This window comes from Colias philodice, chromosome 24, assembly GCF_061535455.1.
Source record: "Colias philodice isolate Cphi_HAF_F1 chromosome 24, ilColPhil1 Martin Lab GWU primary, whole genome shotgun sequence".
NCBI classification, from domain to species: Eukaryota; Metazoa; Arthropoda; class Insecta; order Lepidoptera; family Pieridae; genus Colias; species Colias philodice.
Window position 1 is genome coordinate 1,080,212 of NC_143109.1, and position 16,122 is coordinate 1,096,333.

Consider the following 16,122-nt stretch of genomic DNA (forward strand, 5'->3'; position numbering starts at 1 on the left):
TTCGCATTTATAATATTAGTATAGATTTTTGTGTCCTAATTATCTAGGCGGCTAGAGAGTAGACTATTTTTCACCACGGTGAAATATCCCATTGTCATTCTTGTTCGATATGATTAAATAAGCGTAACTCAATCCGGCTCTAAGACTATAAAGTTATTTATGCACACCGCGTAGGTCGCTATATATAGCGTGCGTGTGATTCAGTGATAGTTGATGTAAAGGTTAATGTACGGTGTTTGGTTGTAATTAGTGTTTTGGATGCATTATAATGCTGTTTGTGCTTAAATGGTTATGTTTTTGAAGTTTTGTGTTGGTAGAAAAGAAATTACTGCTTGCTAAATCTAAAACTGAAAATTATGATAAAAAATTACAAAAATATAGAAAGGTATGAAAATGCATAAAAGATTTTACATTGTTAGTATCACTATTTTGATTTCTATTCTATTTGATGTTTTATTGAACGAAAATTAATATACACTTGCTAATACTATGTGTGTCCTGTATTCCCGTTCCCGTGGGATTTCCGGGTTAAAACCTATCCTATTTCCCGGAATAAAAAGTAGCCTATGTCCTTTCTCGGGTATCAAAATATCTATATACCAAATTTCATGCAAAATGGTTCAGTAGTTAAGGCGTGATTGAGTAACAGACAGACAGACAGAGTTACTTTCGCATTTATAATATTAGTATGGATTATCAAAAATATCATATGGTTTAGTGGTTCAATTCAGCAGCAGTCCTATATTAATGAAGTTGTTACGCTTTCTCGTAAAAAAATATTATATTATGCTCTGCACTTAAACTACTTCTTGTCTAGGTACAATGCTGTGGACTAACCCTAATTCTAAAATTTTAAAACTGTTACAAAACTATCCTATTTTAACCTTCTAACATATCTTATTTTAAACTATTTATCTACAATATCTCATTTTCCTTTATTTTTATATTTATTTTGTATTTATCATATTTTCCAGGTATTCCGCACAGTTCTGCAAGTTTAAGCGCCGCGCAGGCGCCGCTAGTGCCTTCAAACACAATATTCTACCAACACGCACCACCTCCCACAGATACACATCCTACTTGTAAGTTTTTAATTAAAAATAAATAAATAATGATTTTGTTTTAGCGCCATCTAGTGGTGGAATTGATGATGTAAAAAAAATGTGGGTAGATTGTAAATAAAGTTCTTTTAGTGCCAAATAGTGTTATAATTTATGAAGAAGAATACGCGATGTCTTCCTGATGTATTCTTTTCAATTTGGACATGTCATAAAAATGTAAACATTTAAGTAATTGTGATCCGTAATACAATAAACTATTTAAACGCATTATTTTTCGGTCAAGTATAGCCTATTGTATGCTGGTTAGTACATACACGCTATTTATTTGAAGGTAAATAATAATTGTTCTTTCAGCATCAGAAGCGCTATCGAACCAACACTCGAGCAAGTACGACAGCACGCCGCAGGACTCGCTCGGCGACTTCGTCACGTTCGTGTGCCAGGAGCCGCCTACTGATGTTCAGCAATTACAAGTTAGCATTTTGTACATTTTTTGTTGTTTTTTCAAGTGATATGTGTTTCTTTGTAAAGTTATATTAACATATTGCACGGCTTATACATTTTCTCCATTTGGATTTTGATATTTTCTGTAGTTTTTCAAAAAATTGAGTGTGATAAAAATGGAAAGATTTGATAGGATTTTATTTTCATGTAGAATTATTCTCAACAGGCTCTCAAATTCTTCTACTCTTTATTAACTTGCCATGTACAAACGCTTAAAGAAAAAAAAATTTTTTTCTCTGCCTATAAAAAATGAAATATAACTCTAAACCATTTATCGTCATCACATAATATATTCCTTAATTAAAATACCATTTTATAATGATTTCCAGGTACACAGTTTATCCAGGAGTCCAAAGCCAGCTTATTTCAGCAGCTCGATGTTACCACCACCACCCTTACCACCCATGGCCAGACCTGTCGCGATAATTAGATCTACTGGTGAGATTTAGATTATTCAATTTGATTAGACGTTAGTCATTGACGCACTAAAACCTTGTACAATAATTGATGTATTTAAAAACAAAAAAAGAACACGCTGAAACTCTTGAAATTATTGTTTATTCACAGGTCCTTGATAATTGTACAAAATTAGAATTAAATCTGCCCGTTTAAAGCGAGTCAAAATAGAGTCATATTTTGACTCACTCGGGTTACATACATACAAACATACAGGTGAAGCTAATATGTTAAAAATGACGAATGGCCTAACACAAAAAATTTATTGAACATCTTATTTCGTGGCTGTTTATTCATTGTGTAGTAATTGTAGTAAAATAAACCCATTACACGTTGTAGCGAGTGAGCTGGGTGCAGGCGTGGGCTCCCCGTCCCCCGAGGTGCGGTCCCCGAGCGGGTCCCCGCGCCGCCGCTCCCCGCACCCCTACCGCGAGTGTCATCCCCCCATCTCGCACTTCAACCACTTCCATTCACAGCCGCAGCAGGTAAGGGTAAAAGTGGCGAAAGCGGTGGTAAAAGTCATGGTAAAAGTCATGGTAAAAGTCATGGCAAAAGTGATGGTAAAGTGGTGGTAAAAGTGAGTGGTGAAAATAAAGTGGTAAAAGATAAATGATACAAGTGAAGGGGTAAAACTAAACGTAAAAGAGGTACAAGTAAAAAAGAGTAAAAGTTAAAGTTATCTATAACTTTTGTCTATAACGTTGTAAATGTAAATGTCGTAAAAGCAAAACTGGTGATGGATAAAGTTAAAGTGGTAAAAGTGGTTAAAGTAAAAAATGGGTACGAATGTAACATTCATCGATAAACTAATTTTAACTACGGTTTTCACAGTAGGTAGTTATTAAAAATAATAATTTACAAACGTTACAAAAAATGTACGCAGCACTTATTTATTCCACATTTCTCAGGTGTTCAGCTACGGTTCGCTAGGCGGGGGTGCGGTGGTGTCGGGCGGCGGGGGCGGGTCCCCTCCCGGGGGGCTCGGCCTCTACGCGCCCAGACAGCCGCCTAGGGCTCCGCCGAGGTGAGAGCTTCATAAATTATACGTTTTATTAAAGATTTTCGGTTTCTAACGTCAGTTATGAACGTTTAAACATGTTTAATTGTTTTTCCTGACAAGCTTTCCAAAAGTGTAAATCACTAAAAGTACTGAACTTTAAGCCAAAATCTATGAATATGACGTTCAAGTTAAGACATAAGGTTAACTCAACCAATTCGTATGTTGTTTCTAGGAGATACCTAAATTTCCAACTACCCGCATAATTTGACAGTTGAAGATCTATTGAAAAAAATATTTCATTGAACGTAATAAGTATCTTGCTATAAGCAATTGAAAATTATGAAGATTTTGCGTACATCTTATTGTAATTATTAATCCATCTTTACATAATTTCAGATGGAACGCCCCATTCCCAACATTAGAAGAAGAATTCAATATAATGACAGCTCCGACGGGCACAGACCACGTGGTGCTTCTAGATGACGGTAGTTATCAATAAAGTTTTGTTACGAGTTTAATAAAAAAAGAAAAAAAATGTTGTTGTCAACTTTATGTAGTAATTTGATGACAAACATATTTGAGTAGATAGTAATTAGATTATAACTAGTTTATATTCACAATGTATCTGAACAACTCATCATAGGCACACGATGCCTATCCATTCAAAGTCGGTAACTTTGTGTTCACAGAGCGTTTCTTCCACTCGAACGTGATAACATCAGACACGACGGCCATGGACACGACCGGGACCAACGTCCAGTCGGTGGTGGACACGGACGACATCGCGCCGGACAAGGCGCCGGACCTGCGCTCGCCGTGATGCTCGCAGGCGGGGGACGCGTCCGCCCCGGCCGACGGCTCGGCCGCGACTGTGCTCCGGTGGACCCCCGCGCCCCTCCCGCACTGGCGGCCCGTCCCGCACCGCGCCCTCTGATTCGAATTTCAAACGGAATTCGAACATCGAACATTTTCATTTTTGACAATAAAATTTATTCGCTGTACAGAATAATTTTTTCTATGTAGTGTACATATTATGTTGGCATGTAGTTTAGTTCCGTGACTTTGTACAGACGTCACCTATTTATTTGTAACGCCATCTAGTGGACTATTTTAATAACTGGTAAATCTGTTATGAAAGTTATAAAAAAAAACAATTATATTCTAATATTTTTATAGAATATGACGAATATGACGAAAGCCTTCCAGTAATTTAGTGAATATTGAACGATGCCGCTTCTATCATTGTTTCGCTGACCTGTAAGGCAGTTTGATGCTTCCAATAATCGATTGAAAGTGTGATACGTTGTTTTCGTTTCGTTGTTTAAAAGAATAGATAAGTCTAATGTTTTATTGAGATTTTTTTAACTTATTGAACGATTTATGAAAGACGAGCCTTGCTTATGAATTTAGTTTAGTTGTATATTTAGAAATGGTTGTCAATTTTTGATCGTTTGTCAATCCGATGACCTGGGAGGAGGGTTTGCAGTGTACCTCTAGAGCGGTAGCTGTGTGACTTTATAATAAATTAGGGAATGTTAAATGCTTGTTAGTTGTAATAAAATGGTTGTTTTCGGATTGATGACGATAAGAAGTTGCTTCTGGTAGATCGACGTGTGTCGAGGGACATATAGGTGCCTTTCGTAAAGTATGATAACTTTATTATAGGACTTATAATTGTAGTGTTCATCAATCCATCCGATTATTGTTTATGTAGGGATGTTTTGTGAGCGGAGTGTTGGGTTTGGCGTACCTACTAGAGATTTAAAAAAAACTATAAGCGATTTTAAGACATTAAAAACCGTATAATACGAAATTAACAAAAACAATGCAATTATTTTTAATTTTAAAAGGTTATCCTGTTTTTTGTCTCTCATTGAAATAACATTATGTTATTTGAATACTTGCTGTGTTCCAGTAACTTCTAACTTATAAATTATACATGCAATATGGCATCCCCAACATTTCTGAACGCAAAACACCGTTAGAGCTTTTTATACTTACTTTCGAAAAAATATTTTCAATTTATCATCGCGATCCCGTGGCCATATGAAAGAAGCTAGTCATTAGAGTAACAATGTAAATTAATACTTAAATTAAAGAAAATATTTACATTTATAGAGACCCCCTTACATTTATTAGTAAGGGGTAACTGTGGCCAAATTACATGATAAAGTATAAATATATATACACAGTTTCATAGAATAAGGATGCGTTGGCAAAATTCAGTAGTGTGTTTAATCAAGTGGTGTGCCTTCGATTTGAATGTAAAAAGAACAATAAAAAAATTGGAACGTCATATTTTTGAAATTCGAATTAATTTTTTTAGCTTCGCTTGATCGGTCTGTAATCTACAGATAAAACATAGTGGTTATTCTAACCTGTCGAAATTAGCGCGAAAAAAGTAATGTGCAAAGAAAAATTTACGATAGACTCACTCAATACTATAACACAAATTAGAGCGCCAGAACTTGATGAAAATAGTTTTTAAAATTGTAAGCGTAGTCTGCATACAACAGCGAGGGAATATATTTAATGAAATTATTCGTAAAATAATAAATATTTCTCATACTTGACAAGGCACGCTACCTGATTTTTCAGTCATATGGTTTTGATGTCAACTATTAGGTTCCTAAAATTTTTATATTTGTCTTTTACTTACACGTCAATTTCCGCTAAATCTACATACTTATAGTGCTTGCAAAATTAATTTTTCTACAGAATAAAAATGAATACTTGACTCAATATTTGTGATAGTGATTAACTCGACTCTACTAATATTGAATTGGCGTGTAAATAAAGGATTATATAATCCGTTAGGTGCCATGTATACAGGCTGATGCCATTTAGGTTCAGAGATTTTTATTCGGTTGCCCTTTTATAATTAGTATAGTAATAGATACATAGCAATAATCGAAAAGCAATAAATTATTATTACGAATCAGCTTTAGTAAAGCTAGATATTGATACTGACGTAGTTCAATGGTATTTGACACGCAATATTTTTTCTATAGAGAGGGAACTGAGTTCCGTGTTAAAGCAGTTTGGTACAATTTATATGTAGCTGTTCACAGACTATAGATTATATACTATACTACAGCTATATTAGTTCATCTAGGAAGCGAAGAATTAGTCAATTGCTAGCTATAGACATTAGAGATTATACCAGAAAATTTAATAGTGACGTCACGTAAGGCTTAACGTTCGTTCGGGTTACCACCACAATTTCGTCGTGTTATAATCGGAGAGACTAACATTGGAGTGAAGTCTGTTTGTGACGAATTTAAACGCTCATTGGTGCCGAATATTCTAGACTGTGATTAAAATTGTTCATTCTGGACGTGTCTTATATTGAAATAGTTGTTTTGTATGATTGGCTACGACGCTCGCTAGAGCCACGGCGGAAGGATAGATTTAACAGAACGATACATGTTGTATGAAATGCATTTGTTTATGACAAAGGGATGCGTAAGGGAATCAGAGAGATGTTAACTTTTTTATTGACAGTGTCTGTAGATTCAGTAGTATTTTATTAATAGCTTTGCAATAGCGTGTGCGTGTGACAAACGTCATGCGGCAAGCTTGCGTTTGTGACGACTCGTGTGGATTCGGAAGCGATGCGTTTGTCACAGCACAGACTTGTTCTAATTTTTAATTAGCACCATTGTTACGATATGGAGTAATAATTGAAAGCCTAAACATTATGTGCCTTAGATACAACAATATTGTATATTTATGATGCGTTCTATACAACGTGCTAACTAGAAATAAATAATTAACGTTATTTTGAAAGCCTGAAACTTGTACATTCATTATTAGAGTTCATTTCTGCGAAGGCTTAAGAATCTACCAATTTCGTATTACCTGTGCTGATTTGTGACTTACTATCCGATTGTTTCTCATTTGATTTCTCTCCTCGATTATACGAAAGTTCCACTGTTTGACATTGTGTACTGGGCACCCAGCAGTCTGGAATTTTATTTCGAATCCAGAGTTGAAAACCTCGTCTTAATATTATCTTACGATTAAGTAACGCTTCTACGCGTAGTTTCGCTGATTAATAAATACTTCTAATATATTCTATAATTTTAGTACTTACCTACATTGTACCCATTTACCCGTGTATATTTTACTGACGTGTATATCTTAATCTATGCGACTTCGATTAGGCTCGCTTTTATTTCGACTAGACCCTGTACCTTTTAATTCCCGCGATGCTTTTTTACATTATTATCAATTGACGCTCGTGTTTCGAGCACGTTTATTTCTAACAAATATATTTATAAAGAAACAAAAATCCGTCTTTATAAGTTTTGGATTTCTGAAATTAAATAACATACATACGTAAATAAAGATTAATTAAGGATAATTAACCGTTAGAGAAATACTCCTAGTTATGAATTTTGTTAGTTTGTCAATTTAATCGTGCAATTATGAATTGTGTAGCGAATTTATTAATTATTTTTTAAGTGTACCGTTGTGTCAGTCACAATTTTTTTCGTCTGTAAATATATTTTGGAGTGTATTTATAATTTTCATTTGTAAAATTAAATGTAGAGAATTAAGATTATCATTTGTTTGTCTTTACCATTATTCTTAAATGTTTTATTGATTATTTTTATGTTTTTTCATACTTGTGTTAATTACCGTGCATGTTAAATCAAATGACTTATTCCAAATTGAATTGAAGGAAACTAAGAACACCAAAACGTTTATAATTTATAAGTTGTTTGATTTTCATGTGAATTAAAATAAGGATAGACTTGTAAAAATGTTATAACATGTATTTTTAACCTATACATAGTAAGATATTTATAGAATTTTAGTCGTTTAATTATTTCGAACGACTTGTTATAAAGAAAATTGGTGCTTAAAGCTTAAAACAAATATGAAAGGCACATTCGTGCTGTGTGTGTATTGTCAGGAGGTGGAGCATTTTGACATAGCATGCGTTGTTATGCCCGTATATTGCGCTAAGTTGTTTATTTTTCTTTAATAAAATACCTTTATTTAGTTTCATAATAACATAAACAAACATAATACACAATTTTTTTTGTTTATTATAATATGTATTTCAAACAGAAATAGAATACAAATTATTTATTGCTTTGATAACAACGCCATCTAGTGGTACAAAAAACGAACTCTTTTGACGCCTTTACAAGGTTACGTCGCACAAAATCGCACAAAATATAAGTTTTTAAATGACTTTATAATACAATTGAACAGTTTGGCGCAGATATACGAGCAATTATAATAATGTAGGTAAACTTTGCTCAATATCTATGAAAACTGAAAAGTGTTACAGTTGATGCAATACAAACAAACAAACAATTAGTTGAGTTTTATTTATGCCTGTTGTTACCGACGTTTCACAGAATCTCACTGAACCTATAGGGCTTTATCCCTTAAATCCTAATTCCTATATTCCTACAAAATACAGGGTGCTACGAAGTAGCATATAGTTTTTAATTCTCTCGCTTAAACTTTAGCGTATTTAAAAATTATCGGAGAAAAATTTTACATAATTTTATAAAGCCAGAGAAGAGAAACATTATTTTATTTCTGTTTCTCTGCTGCTTTCTGTTTTCATGCAAAAGCTACTTACTGGACGGATGTTGATTAAACATTTTTAGGAATTAATATTCAGATACTACCTACTACTGGCCAGTGAGATATTTCCGGTTACTATTTATTTTGACGATACGATCGTAACACTGAAGAAGAATGTGAATCGTGAACGTGGATCGTTCTAAGAACCAGAAAGGTATAATTAGTTTTTAATTTTTATATTATAACTAAGATTATATTGGATACTAAGGAAAAAACCTATATGTAATATTCCACGTTCGCATATGTACCACCCATCGACACAGAAATTAACATAAAGACAATATTAATGTCACTTAATTCTTTCTAAACGGCTGGACCGATTTTAACAATGACTCTACATAATAATAGTTGAAGACAATAAATTTAAATCACTACATAGTATAAAACAAAGTTGCTTTCTCTGTCCCTATGTCCCTTTGTATGCTTAAATCTTTAAAACTACGCAACGGATTTTGATGCGGTTTTTTTATACATAGAGTGATTCAAGAGGAAGGTTTTAGTATATAATTTATTAGGTTTTAGACAAAGCGGGTTAAGCCGCGGGCAGTAAGCTAGTATAATAATATATAATAATTAATAACATCCAGCGAATAATTAATGATTAATTAAATCAATCAATCATTGCTAAAATTTGTAAATTTCCTATAAGCTTCTTATAGTCTCTATTTTAATATCCTAGTTACTACATACAAAGGTACACTGTGGAAAATAATACATTCAAAAACTACTAAGCCGTAACTTTTGATACTTTGCATCTACTCACGAACTTAACTTATGATAAAAGACACAAATCCAACAAGCCAAAAATCATCCAAATTCGTTCAGCCGTTCTTGAGGTATAAGTTGTGCAACTAATACGACTTCGCAGAGAAATGAGAGAATTTATACGATGAATGGATTAAAAATAAAAAGCCAACATAATTGAACATTTTTATTCACATAAACAATAAAATTACATATTATCAAAATTCAAATCCTTCAGCTTCAGCTTACCTTTAGGCTGCGTTTTCACCATGTGAGATGGAAATACGTCGTGCGAGGATGTCTTGCAGCTTGCTGTGCTGTGAAAATTGCGGTTTTTCACTAAAACTGCCCGTGTAAAAATTCGTAGCACGATCAAAAGGATCGTGCTACGAATTTTTACATAGCATCGAGATTTAATTGATTGTCTTACTTTTCGCTCTTCAAACTGTAGCGTTGTTTTCAGCGATGAAATTATTAAATTCAATGAACGTTATTGTATACAAATTATTTAATATACTTTCGATTTATATTGCTTCTCTTTCGTTATCTTCAACGTCTTCTATAAGATAAAATTGTCACGACTGTAGGCGAAGACGTAGGACGCCCTGCTACTCGGCGGAACAACAACGTCCTGAGGGTTGCTGGCTACAACAAAGATAAAAATAATTAGTACCATAAAATTTCCCCTATGCCACATGAAAGGGAATCCAATAAACAGACAAACTTTTGCATGTATTGTAATATTAGCAAGGAAATATTTGTAAACATAAGGATGCAGGTATGCCGTACGCGTAGATAGAGCTACCTCTATTGTTCGTTTAATTCATTTTAACATACTTGTAAAACCTTTATATACCATGTATTATTGCAAAAAAAGGATTTATTTATTTATTTACACACAAGAACCACTTTATCTATTAAAAAAAAACCTAATCAAAATCCTTAGGTACAGGAATGGAGAGACAGCGACAGCGACTTAGTTTTAAACTATGCAGTGATTATTCAATGCTTATACTACGGAACCCTTCACTGCGTGTGTTCCAACACGCACTTGTTTAATTATTTTTTCTAGGTCGATAGATCGAAAAAAGAATGTATATTGAATTTCACAACGCTAGGTAATTAGGGTAGATAGCACTTAGCAGAACAATGTTTGATGTGTCAGCAAGTAGGTAAGAATTAGGCGTTATGAATCTTACATTTATTAGGTATGTTTATTATAAAAACTATACACACACATCTAATTAAGCGAATAATTCAATAAAAATCGCATTTAGTAAAATATAAATAAAATTTACTTAATTAAAACAAAAGAATAGAGATTTTTGAATTTTGCCCTAAAAACTTACTGTTCGTATATCCTATTTATTGGCAAAATTCACATGTTATGTTATTTCATGCATTATCTACTACCTAGGTACTTAATTATTTTGATGTATACAGTATACATTAAAATAATCAGTGCTTGCTATTAAGAACCTCAATCCTATCGTATTTGATTCTATTAATAATCATATTTATAGCAATGCTTATTGCATGGTATGTACGTTCTCCAATAAATCGAAAAAGTTGAACAGAGCGATCGCAAAAATCAATATAATCGTTCGTACCACGCGGTGCGCCTACAAAACACAAATTTATCGAAAAATACGTAAATCATATTAAAACTCAATCTACATTGCTCCTTAAGACTTTAGAAATGCGGCTCAATTTTCATTAAAGCATTCATGTTGTATGACATTATTCTTTTGACATTCCATAGAACGGTTAATCGACGGCCAGCCTTGTGCGATATCGATTTTACCCAACAAAAACGCATCGCGATAATTATATCTGTCTCTTTCAATAGCGCGTTAACAGGCGCGTTGGAAAGAAACAGCGCGTGTTTGTAAGTTAGCTTGAAAGACACCCGTTGTCATGACAACGGCCACGTCACAGAGGGTTAGATTTCCGATACTGGGAGATCGCGGAATATCCGAATTCGATATTTTTGCAATGTCGGAATTAATTGTAGAGGTTTTGGTAAATGGTGAAAATGTTTGTATCGGGAAAGAAATCGAAGTGATTGATTTGGAAAGCGATTTTTGCGACAGCGTCGATTTGGTAAGAAACAATATGGCGGCAATTGACAGTTATTGATTTTCGATATTTTTTAGAAAAAGTTATTGATTTTTTTAACTGATTAGTATCGATTTCTGTCTTGTTATGAATACTGATTAACTTTTGTATAATTTTAATATGTGATAATAACTTATGTACTTGCATTTACATTATTTAGCACCCGACTCTACTTTTCATCCCAATAGTGCCTTACGGCTCTATCTTTTTTGTTTCATAATAGTGCGTTCATTTCTGAACTAAACTTTTTAAAGTTCGGGGTAAAATTTCAATGACTAAATCTAGTTTTAAATCCATTAATTTTATGAAAATTATACTTTAGTTATCTAGTAGATAGAGATAAATAATTGAAATATGTTTAGATGTGAGAAAGGTATCTTGAAAAAGATGCTTTCAAATTGAATAGGTTTTTATGAAACATTTTCTTATAAGAATTTAAAGAACAATTTGAAAAGATAATATTATATTGGTGAATAGGGAGAAACCTCTTCATCTACGCGGCAGAAGTCGTATGAGTGAGCTAGTCTGTAAAGTAATTTTAAAAGACATTTTCTTATATTGCAACTAGTTACAGCCTGTGGCTTTAGGTACTCCTCCTGTGTCGTGTATGATAAAAATACAGGTGAAGCTAATAAAAGCGTGTTAAAAATACCTATACATGAATACGAAATTATAGCTAAAACGGTTCAGTTGTTTTTGAGTAACAGTTTGAAGTAGGATTTATAGAAGTGGTGCTAAAGTAATAACTTGTATGTTTGTTACTCTATCATTCATCGCCAATTGTCCTGAACAATTATTGATGAAATTTTGTCATTTTGTATGATATGTTAAATCTGGAAATGCTATGTAAAGCATGTAAATGTAGAGTTGAATGTAGTCTTTTGTTAAAATTACTAATTTAGCAATTAACTGCAGCATAGCCTTATTGATCCGAATAAAAAAATTGTCATTTATTCAATATTTCGAGATTTTTCCCGGAATTTCGATAACTTTCTCTTAAAATCTCTACTTATAAATGAAAATTGATCCAAATGTGTCAAGCGGTACGTACGGTACCTATAAAAACTAGAGGATATTAAAACGGAAGTTGACTTTTACACCCCATATGCATGAAGCCTTTGCTTTTTAATAATTAAAATACTTGGTAAATCATATTTTAGCTTCAACAAAGTAACAGCGTGTGTCTTATTTTTTCGTACCTATGATTATTCAATATTTCTTTAGGTGTCTGCGATAATTATTATCTCGGTGTATAATAAAATTTTCTTTCTTTATTGTGTTCTGTTATTTCGGGATCGATATAATACGAAAAATTCTCGTTCTGTTGTTAATCTTAAATATGAAAGTGGAGTCAAAAGAACCTACTTTGACTAGCCAGGCCGAGCTTTCTTTAACTCTTCACCGGGCATCGAACCAGAGACACTGTTTGAACAACACACAGGCTTATTTGAAATGCTCTTGCTCCAACCACTTTACCAAAGATCAAATGCAATTAACAGATGTACCTTCTTTCTTACAATTTCTTATCACCCTTCTAAAAAGGTCATTCACCCCGGAAGATAGTGCGGCACAGGTGTGCGGTCGATAATATCGATAAAAAAATCGATATGACGTCACAGAACGTGACTAACGCGCGCAGCTGTCATGATAATTACTTAGGGTGCAATATTAGGGGCACGGTAGTATGCAAAATTGTTTTTTATTCTAACAGGGGTGTGTTTGAACCTTATAATATATCATTTTAATATCTACACCTGGTTCTCGTATGGGGTGGTTAAGTAACTTTTGTTTATCTGTTCTCTCTTTGTAAAATAAAAAAGTTGTTGAACCGTGTCTGAGTTGAAAGAGCAATTTTTTAATGTACCTAAATTCTTGTTCTTTTTAACAGCCGCTTCGTAGGGTGTAATTACATTACGTGAAGCTTTATATTTTTGGTGACTTGTTTTAGATATCTTTTTGTATTTCGCACGTATGACAGTTTAATTAAAATGTAAATTGTACATAACACTTCTAAAAATATATCCATAAAATGTGTAAACTGTTGTATGGTTGAGAACTGGAGAAGACAGAGGAAGTACAAACAGTCGGGAATTACGATAAAAGGAAAATTAAAAATGACATAAGACAGCAAAATATAGTATTATTTCTGGACAAAATAAAGCTTATAATCATAAGTATTATTTTTATATTAATACCTACTATCTATTATAGATTAATTTGTATAAATGACAAAGCTTTCCATTTATATATAAGTAGCCTATTTCTAACCGAGTGAGGTACGGCCAGAAATAAACCATTAAAGTTTTCTTGGAAATCGAATTACTTTCATTACACGAATAAAAAAGTTCCAATTGTGAGTTTTCAACAATGATGTCGCCACTTTTTAGTAGCTATGCTGAAATTCAGATTTACGTTTAATACTGGCTTTTTGCTCGCGTTATTATAGCTGTTTCAAGTTTTGTTTTCGCGACAAATATAATATTCTAAGATAACTACTACCTAATTATAAAAAAATGTGTGCGTGTACTAGAGTACACACGTAAGAAGTGAAACTTCTTTATGTCCTTATTTTTCAAAAAATAATTTACTATATACAATATTAAAGAAATACGTTAGTCACACGCTCGTCGCTACCTACTTAAATATTTACACCGGCCGCTGCTGCAACTCGCTCGCTTCGCTCGCTCGGCTCGTGCGGTAGTTCAAAAGTTAACCTAAGATGCTCGTCGCTTCGCTCCTCGCTACCTATTTACATATTTACACCGGCTGCTGCTGCAACTCGCTCGCTTCGCTCGCTCGGCTCGTGCGGTAGTTCAAAAGTTAACCTAAGATGCTCGTCGCTTCGCTCCTCGCTACCTATTTGAATATTTACGCCGGCCACTGCCGCGACTCGCTCGCTTCGCTCGCTTGGCTCGTGCGGTAGTTCAAAAGTTAACCTAAGACGCTCGTCGCTTCGCTCCTCGCTACCTATTTAAATATTTACACCGGCCGCTGCTGCAACTCACTCGCTTCGCTCGCTCGGCTCGTGCGGTAGTTCAAAAGTTAACCTAAGATGCTCGTCGCTTCGCTCCTCGCTACCTATTTAAATATTTACACCGGCCGCTGCTGCAACTCGCTCGCTTCGCTCGCTCGGCTCGTGCGGTAGTTCAAAAGTTAACCTAAGATGCTCGTCGCTTCGCTCCTCGCTACCTATTTGAATATTTACGCCGGCCACTGCCGTTTTCAGCTTATAAAGGATTTCGACTTAGGCGGATTTTGATTGGACAGAGAGTTTGAGGTTTATTCTTATAAATTTTGAATTCATAAAATTATAATTGAACACCTGACACCAATCAAGCAAACACGTGTTTACGTGAGTCATAGATTTATTATCGTATACTCCTAAAATGTTTTCTAAGAAACAATAGTGTACTTACATTGTCGGCACGTTCTTAAAGTCGGTAACTTATTTTTGTTCGAACAATAGAGGTAATAAATTCCTAATGATCAAGTTGTAAAGGTTGTAAAATAAAAAATATTCTATATTAAAACGTATATATAATATGTGCGTCATTAATTTCTGACTGTTTCGAAATTTGGTGCAAAATAAAATAGTGTGTAAATAAAATTTGTAAAAAATCAATAAAATAAAACAATTGAGTAAAGATCTATAGGCATATTATGTATGTATTTATACAAGATATGTATATATATTTATACAGGGAACTTCTCAACGTGTTATCTATGAAATTATACTTTCACTCAATTGTTTAATTTTATTTACACACTGTTTTATTTTGCACCAAATCTCGAAACAGTCAGAAATTAATGACGCACATAGTACATAATATATACATATTAAGACAGAGGTTAAGCTTAAATAACTTGAAAAATAAATAACATGATCACGCCCACGTGTTGGTGTTTTAAAAAATTCAATCAAAAACTGAGGTTAACTTTAAAAACAATTTTAGAAAAATAAATACCACAATCAACATTCAAGTATTAGAAAAAATTGATACCATAATTCCACCCACGTGTTAGTATATTGAAAAATACAATCAAAAAGTGAGGTTAATCATAAATAACTTAGAAAAATAAATACCATTATTACACCTAAGTATTAGAAAAATAGATATAATTACTTATTTACTTTTTTTAGAAATTCACTGGAATTAGAATTAAAACAAACCCTTTGATTTTGCTGATCACTTTAATATAACATGTATATAGTCACGAGTACGGCGTAACGCAAAAATGTCACGCGCGCGGCGTAACGGCAAAAATGTCTCACAAAATTTTTGTCCACCCCCGATAAAGAAGTTTCACTTCAAAAATATCCCTGGTTATGCATTAAAACCTAACAAAAAGATAAAATACAGTTTTAACAAAACAAGGAGACAATCAGTCGCCATGAAATTTATAAGACAATTAATAATGTGTGTAGTAGTAAAGTCACAGACAAAGCGTTTTTATAACGTGTTTAATAGTGAATATACAGTTTTCTTCATTACTCATATATTTACATTGTACGACAATATCAAAAGTTGTCCCCAACGTGCCCAGTAGCTCGTGCGAGCAGGATGTTGTAGTGATGTCTATAGCTAGAGTATATCGATGTTTTATAACTTCCGATTTAAAAAATATAAT

General features: G+C 33.5%; 1 protein-coding gene across 8 annotated transcripts in view; it reads left to right on the forward strand.

The window, feature by feature from the left end:
• NfI (Nuclear factor I) overlaps positions 1-8,355 on the forward strand; it is a 47,811-nt gene extending 39,456 nt beyond the window's left edge. For 7 of the 8 annotated variants that reach the window (XM_089710423.1, XM_089710426.1, XM_089710427.1 and 4 more), the window contains 7 exons: positions 975-1,082; positions 1,416-1,534; positions 1,895-2,003; positions 2,361-2,506; positions 2,930-3,045; positions 3,418-3,506; positions 3,690-8,355. In XM_089710423.1, coding sequence (XP_089566549.1) covers positions 975-1,082; positions 1,416-1,534; positions 1,895-2,003; positions 2,361-2,506; positions 2,930-3,045; positions 3,418-3,506; positions 3,690-3,841 — 839 coding nt within the window. In that variant the 3' untranslated portion in view covers positions 3,842-8,355. The remainder of the gene's footprint in view (positions 1-974; positions 1,083-1,415; positions 1,535-1,894; positions 2,004-2,360; positions 2,507-2,929; positions 3,046-3,417; positions 3,507-3,689) is intronic. The other variant, XM_089710424.1, reaches the window with a different exon arrangement.
• Positions 8,356-16,122: the final 7,767 nt, after the last annotated feature.